The sequence below is a fragment of the Vipera ursinii genome (genome assembly GCF_947247035.1).
Source record: "Vipera ursinii genome assembly, chromosome: 2".
Lineage (NCBI taxonomy): Eukaryota > Metazoa > Chordata > Lepidosauria > Squamata > Viperidae > Vipera > Vipera ursinii.
In genome coordinates this window covers 68,067,132-68,079,946 of record NC_139513.1, presented here as the reverse complement: position 1 = coordinate 68,079,946, position 12,815 = coordinate 68,067,132, and the positions used below count along the sequence as shown (strand labels likewise).

Here is a 12,815-nt window from a genome sequence, read left to right as displayed (position 1 = left end):
TGTTTGGACTCGGTTGTGCAGGATCACACTCCACCCGATAATGCAAAAGACACAGCTTAACAGTTTTAATTATAGTTGACCAAAAATAAAACCCCAACCCAACCATAGAAGATGTGATTCAGCTGAAAACCAGACTTAGATCATCTCTTTCAAAATCACAGCTCCTAAATAAACTGTGATCAGCCCCTAACTTTTTGAAAGAAGTATTTCGATTCAAATCTATCCCTATGATTTTATGCTGCTATTTGTCTAGATGCACTTATGATTGTTGGAATTAGTGCTCTGGGATAGGTGCTTTTATTTTTTGGTTCCAATGAAAACTGCCACTATTCAGCTTAACAGCCTTGGTGGAGCAGTAGGCTAATGCCTCCTTAAATAACACCAGCGGCCTGCAATTAGTGCAGGTTCCCATCCCACCAGGCTCAAGGTTGACTCAGCCTTCCATCCTTCCGAGGTAGGTAAAATGAGGACCCAGATTGTTGGGGGCAATTAAGCTGACTTTGTAATAATGCCGCTTGGGTGTGTGTGTGAAAGCCCTAATAAGCAGGCATATACATAGAATGAAGGCTACTGCTAAGCTTGTAAGCCGCCCTGAGTCTTCGGAGAAGGGCGGGATATAAATAGAATTAAAATAAAATAAATAAATAAAAACTGGAAAACAATCTAAGGATGTTTAATTATTTTGTGATCATGACACAGTGTCCCAGATTTGCAGTGTTGTTATCATGTACCTAATTATATACAAATAGAAAAAATTAGTACAATATAACCAGGGCTTTTTTTCTCATAGAACGCTCAGAACGGAGTTCCGGCACCTTTTTCGGATGGAACCTTGTAGGGTAGGCAAGGTGGGTTGTATGACATGTGTGAGTTCCGGCACCTTTTTTTTTTTTTTTTACAAAAAAAGCACTGAATATAACTAACTCATCATATTAAGAGTATCATCTCTCTTAAAAAACCTGTTTCAACTATTGTAGGATTCAACTCATGTTTGGCTGTATCTCTTTAAACCTAAGTAAATAAATAGACTTACTTAAGGCTTTAATTCTATTTTTGTTTAAGAGTAAAATCCCAATCAAAGCAGAAAACCTCAAAAAACCCCAAAGAGAAAACTAGCCCATTGTAGAAAAAGTCTTTTAGACACATTTTTTCCCTTGATAGGAGACTGCAGCAAAATTGCAAGATATATTCAATATTTATTTTACTTTAGCAGAAGGCTAAGGGGAAGAATATGTGATGAAACATATCAATTTGTCCAAGTAAACTAAGGAATATACTACTGATTTGCTGACAATTGCTATTAACCTACAGCGTTTTAAATAGGATTTAGACAAACTCATTAAGAATTATCAATGTCTACTAGTCCTGGTGAGGCTTTTCTGCTGTCTAAGATCAATATAAGAATAAAAAGTTGAATACTATTGTCATTAGCCATAGCTTAGTAATGATAGCTGCATTTGCATTGGGGACTGATCCGGTCCTAAATAAATCTTAAAAACTAAGTCACACACTAAACCATAAAGCATGGGTGGCTGGTCTCATACAACACAATAAATAAACCAAAGTAAAATAAAACCACAATTTGGTTTACTGCAATATGAGAACTTGGTCTTCATTAGAACTAGCACTATAAACCCCATTCAAAGCTCCTAGCTAGAACTGTTTTGTTACCAACAACAGATCACCTGTGTCTTACAGCAACCAAAAGAGAGCTTATTTGTCTATGACATTTGGTATTCTGGTTCTATTTTCTATTATCTCTTCTTTGGATAAATGAAAGTGTTTTCCAGGTTTCACTCACCTCTAAATCATCAATGGCAAAACGGTCAAGGAAATTGCATTTAAACTGCCAAAGGCATTGTGTTTGGTAAAGCAATGTGTACACAGTCTGGGTCCTGCGTCATCCTAGCTGAAAGTGCCACCATTTGTGGATCATACAGAGAGAGTTATAACTCTCCTCTGAAGTGTACACATGATTAACGAAGAATAAGTACCATTTGTGTTCTTCCCTTGTTGTTCATTACATTGGACTATGGATACAGAAGCCTCTGAATTAATGCTCAGTTTCTGCCACAAGTTGTATAAATAACAGAGATGCTTTAAACCGGAAATTACAGAAATATATGAGTTGATCTTTAAGGCAGGTCCTACCACAAGAATGGAGTGGCCCCTTTTCTCAGGGCAATGAACAAGGACTAGGTGGAGGACTCTACCGTCCAAGAAAGAAAGGACGTTCCTGGGGCTTGCAGTAACTACTGCCTCAGAGGAAAGATGTACCTGCTTTATTGGCTAAGCTGTTATACTTCAGGCAGCATTTTTTTTCCACTGCAGCAAAGTAGTGGCAATGCTCCAAGAGCTCTGTGGATTCGGGGGCAGAGATATTAAGAAAGGTACCTGCATCAAAATGGTGCAACTACTTCTCAAAGTAAGGCATTGGAAGACAAAATGCTTTGAATAGCTGGTCCACTGCCCAGGAGGAGGAGAGCTCCAGAATTTGCTGTTTCACCTTGGCTTCCATGTGTCTTGGCTTCCATATGCCTCCCCAGTATCACCTAGTAATCCTGACTTTCTACAGCTCCCGATTTGGAGGCTGAAGCCAACTGGACACCAATGTCTGGAAGGCACAATAGGAGATAATTGTAGCTTTTATGCCCAGGTCATTCAACTTCCTTAAAGCATCTGGTTGACTACTCTGGGATAGTAATATTAATTCATCTGACCTCATCATCTGATCCAACAGGTCTCCAAACAGATTGTCTCATGCAATGCAGTGTAGGAAAGCACCACCCCAGACCCAAAAATGTTTTGGTTTTACCTTCTCTGAATAGAGGAACATAAGTCCTGTGTTCTTCATTCATGACTAATTGGATGATTCTTAAGTTAAAACATCGTTGGTTAATTCTCAGTGGACCATAGAAATCCAGAAATACTGTTTAGGCTAATCTTTTTGAGCTGATGAGCCCCTGCTATAGCTGATACAGTGTATATATTCTCTTGGAAAGCATGAAGTCCTTCACCTTGCAGGATGATCCCTAACATCCCCTTCTTGCCTTTGTCCTTTTTGGGCAGTTTCAGAAGAAGCATTGAGATGCAGATGCCTTTTCTTTTGATTTACTGGAACAGCATGAGCCCCAGCTTGGACCTAGAGGTAATCTTGGAGACAAGGACTTTGCTTTGTAGTTTGCCTGCTTCTCATTTCTCTCTCTTTTTTTATTTTTTATTTTTTTTATTTTAATTCCATTTATATCCCGCCCTTCTCCGAAGACTCATGGCGGCTTACAAGCTTAGCAGTAGCCTTCATTCTATTCAAACTATAAAAATACAGGTCAGGAAGCCAGGAAATGGTTTATTCAACTAGTAGCATGTATCTGGGCTGGGAGTTACTGGTTTGCATCACCTGTCAAGCACTGTTACAGTTATTGATTGGTTTATATCCATGGGTAAAGACTTCTATGGATCTTATGACCGAGAGTGATTTTCCCCCCCCCAAGACATTTTCTCCTATCTGGCAGCACTACTGTAAGCAAATTGGGGAACTCCAGATTGCTAACATTACAATTTCCATAGTCATTAGCCATGCTAATTGGGGCTGATGTGAGTTGAATAGCAAAATCTCAAGAAGGCACAGGCTCTCTGGTCCTATTCTAAGTCATCCAGGATAATAAATGAAAGAAAAAGCTATCGGTTACTTAATGCATGTGTCTGAGGGAGATGGGTGGTTCAAAATTGTGAAAAAGAAATAAATTGATGGACATGGATATGTATGTCAAGTTTCCTATCTGCCAATACAAATCAGTGTTTTTTAAGAATATTTGGTAATACTGTGAAGATCCTAGGGAGCTGAGAAAGAGTACCATTGATTTACTTTTTCTACCACCAGCACCCTATGAGGAAAATAATTTACAACTTTTTCATTCATTTTTTACCTAATAGAACATCCATACTCAATTTATCTTGCCTGCAGAACTGAAACTTGTGCCTTCAGACTCCATCTCGTCTTATAAAATCAGGATCAAGCAACCTGTATTTTGCTTCACTGTAGGAGGTACTTAGGACCCAGTAGACTTCTCTCGGTGAATGATAGACAGTGCTTTAAAAGGCCACGCAGAGCCCAGATGTGACAGCCTGTGCCATCCACAGTGAAGAAACAACCAGCAACTGCTACTGCAGGAGTTTTAGCAGCAACCAGTCTATCCAGACCTGTTCCAGGTGTAGAAAATCTAACAATATTGGGAGTATGGAACCCCTTCCCAGAGGTATGCATCTTCACCAACCTGTCTTCAAGGTGTAACCGCTTCTCCTACAGCAGGAAAGAACCTTGATTTCACAAACAAAGCTGGTCATTGCAAACAGTAGGACAGCAGTCCTTGCTCCCTTAAAGGTGCTGGTTACAACACCAGTGTGCTGCCCATGGAAAATGAACATTTGAGACAGCGATTTTGAATACCACTCAGGTGTCAAGCTGAAGTGATTCTAGGCCACGTCGGGCAGCTATGAAGAGCTCACTGATCAGATGGAAACTAAATCTGCCATTCCTGCTGACCACAAAAGAAGCTGATGGTGAACTGGAGTTTGGTAAGCCACTTCTTAATGGGGCATTCTGGGAAGGAAGTAGATTGAAAATTGGTGGTATTTCCAGATTAGGCTTCTATGGTAAAGTGTCTCAACTTTATTCGCAGAACTGCGAATGTACTTAGACCCCAAAGTTTTCCAGGATAACCTGTGGTCTGTTTTCTTAGCTGCTTCCAGCCCCCCCCCTCCCCCCCCCCCGGTCCCAAATAATATGTAAAGAGAGAAAATGTTTGCAAATTCCTCTTGGATTGACATGAAGCTGTCAGTTTGGAAGCACCTTGAGTTGGAAGTAATGGGGATTGTTAGAAGCTTTTTTTTAATGAAGGGAAAACCCCATTTTTATTTCAAATGGGTTTTTAAACCTTTAACAAAAAAATGGTATCTTTCACATTTTCCTGTTTTAATTGTAGGATGTTTTAGATTATTGAATCCCAGAAAAGACAAACGTATTTATGAATGTGGTTTTGTATAAGGCACCAGTGAGTCTTTGTTAGAACTCACCTCTGTTAAAAAAAGGAAGAATTTGAACTGAAAGGAGTGTCAAGAACTATGAAAATGAAGGTGGTGGCAAAGAATTCATCTCATCCTAGGAGAGTCTTGAAAAAATTGCTTGGGTTTGGTTAGTCCAGTAGAAAAAAAAATAGTGTTAGGAAAGTACAGGAGGGGATAATTCTTATATGTTTATATACCAAATCTATTATCTAAAAAGAAGGTTTTAAGGCAAATCATACTCTAAAGCAGTGGTCTTCAAACTTGGCTGGCTGAGGAATTCTGGGAGTTGAAGTCCACAAGTCTTAAAATTGCCAAGTTTGAAGACCCCAGCTATAAAGCAACCGTAGTGAACAACTGTATTAAAAGGATCTATACTACACAAAAAAGGGACGCGGTGGCTCAGTGGGTTAGGACGCTGAGCTTGTCGATCAGAAGGTCGGCAGTTTGGCGGGTCGAATCCCAAGTGCCGTGTAGCAGAGTGAGCGCCTGTTACTCATCCCAGCTTCTGCCAACCTAGCAGTTCGAAAGCACGTAAAAATGCAAGTAGAAAAAATAGGGACCACTACAGTGGGAAGGTAACAGCGTTCCGTGCGCCTTTGGCATCTAGTCATGCCGGCCTCATGACCACGGAGACGTCCTCGGACAAGCGCTGGCTCTTTGGCTTTGAAACGGAGATGAGCACCGGCCCCTAGAGTCGGAAACGACTAGCACGCATGTGCCGGGGAACCTTTACCTTTACCTATACTACACAAAAACCAAATGCATAGGTACAGATAGCCAGCACCTGGCTCAACGGTAGTAACCGTGAGAGACATCGAGGTGCTACCACTTGAGTATGAGCCAGCAATGTGCTGCTGCTGCCCAAAAAGCCAATGCAGTCTCAAGTTGCATCAACAGAGGGACAGCATCAAGATCATGAGATGTAATAATACTACACTGCACTAGTGAGGCCCCACCTGGAGTACTGCATCCAGTTCTGGTAACCATGATACAAAAAATATGCTGAGACCTTAGAAAATGTGCAGAGAAGAACAACAAAGTTGATAAAAGGTCTGGAGGCTAATTCATATGATGAGGGAGCTGGGCATGTCCAGCCTATTGAAGAGAAGGATTAAGGGGGACATAAAGAGGCTGTCACAGAGAAGAAGGGGACTAACTTATTCTCCAAAGCACCAAAGGGCAGGATAAGAACTAATGGGCGAAAGCTTGTTAAAGAGAGATCCAACCTATAAATAAGAAGAAATTTTCTGATAGTGAGAACAATTAATCAGTGGAATAACTTGCCTGCTTGGGTTGTGGGTGCTCCATCACTGGAGATTTTCAAAAATAGTCTGGACAACCATTTGACTGAGATGTTATAAGATCTTCTGCCTTGTGTAGGGGGTTGGACTAGAAGATCTCCGCAGTCTGTTATAGGCCTATGAGTCTACTTTCACAACAACAGGAAATAAAATTAGGGAACTATTTTCTTTGCAAAAACTAAAATAAATAATCCTTTGTTTCAGACCTTCAGTTTTCCCCCCTCTCTTTTACATCCTTAGTGAAGAGTTGTTTCCTTTTCTTCCTTTTGGGGTGTTTTAAACTTAAGGCTATTGTGGATCTCTGGATTTGTGGGGAACCTTTGCCTTACGGCTGCCATAGATACAGATACAGTGTTTCTGAACTCAGCCTAAGTTGTCTTAACTATCTTCCACGGTTGTTCATTGGCAAAAAAAAGTAGATAGGTAGATAGGGTCAGGCAGTGCAGGAAGGTATTCAGAAGAAATATGAATATAATTGAAGCGAGTTTCCAGTGCAGTTCATTTGCCACTAAAAAGGCAAGTTGCTTTTTTATTTAAGTTTAAAATGAAAACTTAACATGGATTGCCTCTTCAGAATATGATGAATATGCTGCCTCCCCAAGTCCCAGCCTCTAGATCTTCAGCATTTTCTTAATAGTGTCGTTTCAATGGGAGCAACTCAATGGTGAGACCTAGTCTAAAGTTTAATACTCCTTTACATCACAAGTGAAAACCTCCAAGAAGGCTATTGTAAAGGAAACAATTAGGCTCTCAAAAAATTAATTGTCAGGAGAATACCAGGTATAATAGAGTGAAAAATCAGGATTAACAATGTTTTGAAGTGATGTGGAGCAGTTGCTTCAGAACAGACGTTCTAATGACGACTCAGTCATTCTTTAATATCCAATTCCCTCTATTGTCAAAAAGCAAACATCCAAAGGAGGGAAGAGTCAGATGTGTGTGGTACTAATAGTTTAACATATGTTATAAGGGTCAAGGGTAGTGACCACCCTGGTGGTAGGAAACAAATCTCTGGAATAGTTCCATAGTGGTGTCAGTGTGTTAATACCTGTCAGAATGTCAGGGGATATAAGTCAATCAAATATTGAACAGAGTGTTTGACTTAATGGATGCCTCAATGAAGAGAGTTTGGCAGCAATATGGAAATGGTTTGCTCCTGCCTTTTTCAAGGATATTTTTGGTTTGCTCCTTATTTTAAGCTTCCAATGATATCCTTTGCAATTCTATTCATTTTTCATGTACCTTTGCGCTCACCACACACAGAAAATGATTTCTGCTTTTTTTCTACTTGTTAAACTAGCCTGACACTTTATTACCAAGGACCAAAAAGATGACACAAAGGGATGGTGCTGAAAGAACAGTCAATTTTACATGCCCAAAGTGCTGTTGAGTCTTGCAAGGGAACTACTATTAACTTGCCTAGAATAATACTGAACGTGATTGAGATAAAACTGGCCTTTTTGGAACTTGAATTATTTTGACTTAAATGTGCCAAAACTGATACTGATATTCCTTACTGTTAGAGCAGAAATAGATATAACTGTCTTGTAACTTAGTCCATACCTTCCCTATCATAATAAAAAGTGTTAAGAAGAAGCCTTGATCGATCAAAGATAGAAGAAGATATCTAGATATCTATGATCTGACATAGTGCATGAAAGATTGGCCTTGGGACAGAAGACGACTAAATGGGAAAGAGCATGAATTAACAAATGAAATGAAAGAAAGAAAAAATAGACATTCCCATAGCTATGACAAATTTAAGTCTGTTCATCCATGCATGAAGGTAAATCTAAAAGCATGATCACTATTAGGATGGAAGATTGAGAGCGTTACTGAAAGATACAAGGATGATGAGAGATTCTGAATATGGGACGCAGAATTTTTGGTTAATGTCAAGAGTCGAACTGGAATTGGAAAAAAGAAAAACAATGAACGAATGAGAGTAAAAGTAGAACAACTGCAGGAAGGAAAACAAATGAAGATTGTTTGGAAATTGGGAAGACACAGGATTAACTTAATCCTCTATTCATTAAGCTCATTAAGTGATTTGGGACCAGTCAATATCTTTTATCTAACAGGCTGATTGTTTTAATGAAAAATTGAAGTAGGAATTTGCTATGAATACTTACTTGAACTCTGGGGAAAGAAGCAGAATAAACCTAACAAGTAAATATTCAGTCCTGGAGATAAAACTCATGACAACTAATTAGCAATATATTTCCAGGAGATAGCAGTGTGTGAAATAACCATTGTGGCCTGTATCTTGCCAATGAACTTGATAAGGTTTATCAAGAAATTCCCTCCCGATCTCTTAACGGAAATGAAAGCAGCAGCGAATAACTGCAAGCAGTATTCTTGGCACAACATCTATCCCGGTGCAAGCAATGATTTCATAATGCAGACTCTTTCCTTTCTCTTCCTTTGCTTTCAAGGGGGAGCTTGTAAAAATTGGGATGAAATATCTTTTTGACATTAGAAGCAACGAATTAGTTCAGTCCAAAGTATTAGAATAAAGCGTGAACTTTCATTTCCCTTCTTGTGCTTACCATTATTTATTCAATTTATAACCTGGACTTTCCTGGGTAATGACGTCTTTCTGCCATGTCCTCATTCATCTTGACCCCACCCATACCTGAGACAGCTTGGAGCCTTTCTTAACTATTCCAGTTATGATGTAATATCCCTACCCCCACCCCTGAAGTAGCCAATAGCATACAGCAGCTTTATCAAGGGTACTGATTGTTGATCCCTGGGAGTGGGATCAGCCCAGTCTAACCACTTGAAGCTGGTGCACCCCTCTGGCACAGGGTGTTATTCTAGCGCCATGCTATTTGGACAGAAGGTAGTTTGTACTCTTTTAAACATACCTGAAGTTTCTATTTTCAGACATGTCTTAAGGGAGAGATCTCCAACCTTAGCAACTTTAAGACTTGTGGACTTCAACTGTGCTGGCTGGGGAATTCTGGGAGTTGAAGTCCACAAGTCTTAAAGTTGCCAAGGTTGGAGAACCCTACCTTAAGGACCCATTCCCTCCATTTTAGCACATGTCTACCAAATACCCCCATGCAAAATCTAGGTTCCTCCCACCCCCAAAAAAGTGAACAATGCCACTACCTCAAGTGGAGTAGTATTTCTGATTTTAGAAAAGGCAAGATTTTGATGTGGGTAGCAATAGATGGTGCGGCAAGTCTCTCACAGGTCATCACAGAGTAACAATGGAAGTCATAGTTCAAAGGAAAGAGGTTTTTTAAAATGAATTTTAGAAACCATTCTGACTGCTGCCATTGACATTGCCAAGTGCTTCTTCCCATCGTTTTTAAAGCTATCACATAATAATATGGTGTTATGACTGTTTCACGCATGTATGTGATCAGTTTTTTGGCACTAGTTAAAAAAATCAATTTAAAAATTAGTAGTACAATGGAGCTTCAGAAATTTCTTTGGTTGAAATGAACTTTCTTATTCACTGCAGCTATGTCACACCTACTGTGTGAAACACAAATAAAGTGCCTAGGAAATCAATTGGAATTTTTCTTGTAGTCACAGCAGAACTGTTATAAAAATAAGGCTTAGGGGCTACCTACCACTAATAGTGTTTTATGTTGCAATCTTATGGGAAGGAACAGAGAGCTGAAATTCAACTTTGAACTCTTGAAAAAAATTACAGATGGATTTTGAAATTCATTAGATATTTCCTACGGGCTGGTTTCTTATTTAGTCATTGAGCTTGAAGCTTGTTTTTAAAATCAGATAAAACATTACACGGCTTATAAATAAAAATATAGAGTTACATTTGCTGTACAGGTTTCCATATTAGTTCAGAATGTCAAGCTATGTACAACTGGCTGAGAACAGCGAATAGTAACCTGAGAATAAACTATTGAACACAGTGAGTAGGACTTCTCAGCAGCTTGAGTCTTACCACATAGTAAGTATCTGAAAGGAACTGTTTTAACTGCCTCAATTATCATTGAGCTGGAAGGAGAAAGTCACAGCTGGTGTAGTAATTCAGAATAACAAATAGTCTAGTGCTTCAATAATAGAGGGAAATTGTTGGACCCTAACAGAAATCTAAAATCCACATTTTCTAACCACCTCCAGTTAGCTAACTTATGAAAGGAAAACTGTTTATGTAAGCATGAGCTTACTGTTTTCTAATGTCTGAGGTCATCCAACACAACTTGCTATGATGCAAAATCTAAATAAATCATATTTAACATGATTAAGTTAAGTCACATAAGTTACTCACTATACATCCTGCAACCTAATATGGTAGTATAAAACTAGCCTTTCTATCATATGGGTAGGTGTGATTTTCTTAGCAAGACTATAAAAGTAGTTCAGCCTTTCAAGTTAACTAGGTTAACTTTCCTAACTAGGTTAGGAAACAGACTCTGCTTGAAATATTAGAATTTGGTTAATATAGAATATAATAACAAAATCTTGAAAGCAGACGAAGATTTTCATTCTCCCCTTTTATACTAAAGAGAATGAAGGTAGGGCAACCTTGAAGTTTTTCCTCACCTGTTCCTGGCTAGGTGATGTTTAGATAAGGATTGCTGAAGTCCTCTTTCAAGATCTTATTTGTTTACCTGTACAGTGATTTCCATCCTCTTCTTCAAAGCAGTTTGTACAGCATCCCAGTCTGTAGCCTACTGGAGCCTTTGTGTGATGCAATCAACATATCTCACCGAAGGCAATGAAATTCCATTTCAATTTATCCCATTTCATTATTTTGTTAACTTTTTTTATTTCTTCTACAGGAATTGAAAGATACCAGAAAAAGACACAGCCATATTGACATGCAACCTAGGCATCCCCCAACGTTTCTTGTTAAAGGCCAAGCTGCCTAGAAATAGACTTCCTCGGAATGATGGTAAACAGAACTAGGATTAACTCTACTCATGGACATGATGCTTTTGGAGTGTCCCAGTTCCAGGAGGCCATTGGAGTTTTCTTCATGGTTATGCTGAGTGTCGTTGCTTTGGTTGCCAACACAGCAGTTATGGTTGTTATTCTCAAAACACCTCTCCTGAGGAAGTTCATCTTTGTCTGCCATCTCTGCCTTGTAGATCTGTTGTCAGCAATTTTCATCATGCCACTGGGGATCATCTCCAGTTCCACATGCTTCAACAGAATTTTGTACAGCATCGCTGAGTGCCAAACACTCATCTTCTTGAATGTTTGTTTCATCAGCGCTTCCATTCTCACCATCTCTGTCATCAGCATTGAACGATACTACTACATCGTTCATCCCATGAGATATGAAGTTAAGATGACGACTGGGCTGGCCATAACCGTTGTGGTTTTCATTTGGATTAAGTCTATGCTGGTTGCTGCACTAGCATTAGTAGGCTGGCCCCAAGACAATGGTGCAAGCAGTGCCAGTAAATGTACTGTTAACTGGAGCCCCGGAGCCCACAAGAAGATTTTTGTGATCATCTTCAGCCTTCTCTGCTTCATATTGCCCAGTTTAATTATCTTTGCAGTATATGGTAGTATCTACAAAGTGGCCCGCATTGCATCCTTGCAGCATATTCCTGTCCCATCTTGGACAGCTGCACCCAGACAAAGGTCAGAGTCCATCCACAGTCAAGTCACCATCATCACTACCAGGAACGTGCCTCCAAGACTGTCTCCTGAACGCTTTTTTGGTGGGAATAAAGCAGCCCTGACCTTGGTGCTGATCGTAGGCCAGTTTTTCTGCTGCTGGCTTCCTTTTTTCTCCTTCCACCTCCACTGCTGCTTCCACTCTGCCCCTACAGTTCCTGATTCTATTGAAATAGTTGTGACCTGGCTCGCTTATTCTTCCTTTGCGATCAACCCTTTCTTCTATGGATTGCTAAACCGTCAAATCAGGGAAGAGCTGGCCAAGATGGGACGACATTGCCTCAGTAAGCCTCTGAACCAGGACTTTTGTATCGCCAGCCCAGAAGGCTCCACTCATGAGAATTTCCTTCAATTTCTTCAGAGGACTAGTTGCACATTTGAGAACCATTCCAGCTATACTAATTCCAGCCCCAGGAACACTTTGGACCAAACTGCTTTGGGATTCAGAATCCCAGGACAAATTCCAGAAGAAACCAATTGAAGTGTTTTGTGTTTTTCTCAATTCCATATTTCTTCCCTTCTGGCTTTGCATTTATCTTCTTCTGCACTGAAAATACTGAACAAGCTTTCCTTATGAGAAGGATTGTCAGCTGAGCAATGGCTTTCTCTTAAGTGTAAATGGAAAGGTACTACATGAGTGGTCAGCATCCTCTCTCTTTCCAGTGGCTTGCAAGGGTGTAAGTGATGACTCAGAAGTATCAGTTGTACTAATAAGCAATTGTACTGAACTCACTATGACAGCTGTGTGCAGAGACCTGACACCTGAACAATACCTGCAGGAGACTCCAAGAAAATATTATATGTGTGGGAGAGGAGAAAACCCTCCAAAGTGCTTTC

The 12,815-nt window shown here is 39.8% G+C and overlaps 1 protein-coding gene across 1 annotated transcript; it reads left to right on the top strand.

The window, feature by feature from the left end:
• Positions 1 to 11,238: 11,238 nt before the first annotated feature.
• Positions 11,239 to 12,501, top strand: GPR62 (G protein-coupled receptor 62; the record flags this gene model as incomplete). Its single annotated transcript, XM_083352043.1, has 1 exon — positions 11,239 to 12,501. One exon carries the CDS (start codon positions 11,239 to 11,241, stop codon positions 12,457 to 12,459), a length of 1,221 nt encoding a protein of 406 aa, XP_083208169.1. The 3' UTR covers positions 12,460 to 12,501.
• Between the last annotated feature and the right edge of the window lie 314 nt (positions 12,502 to 12,815).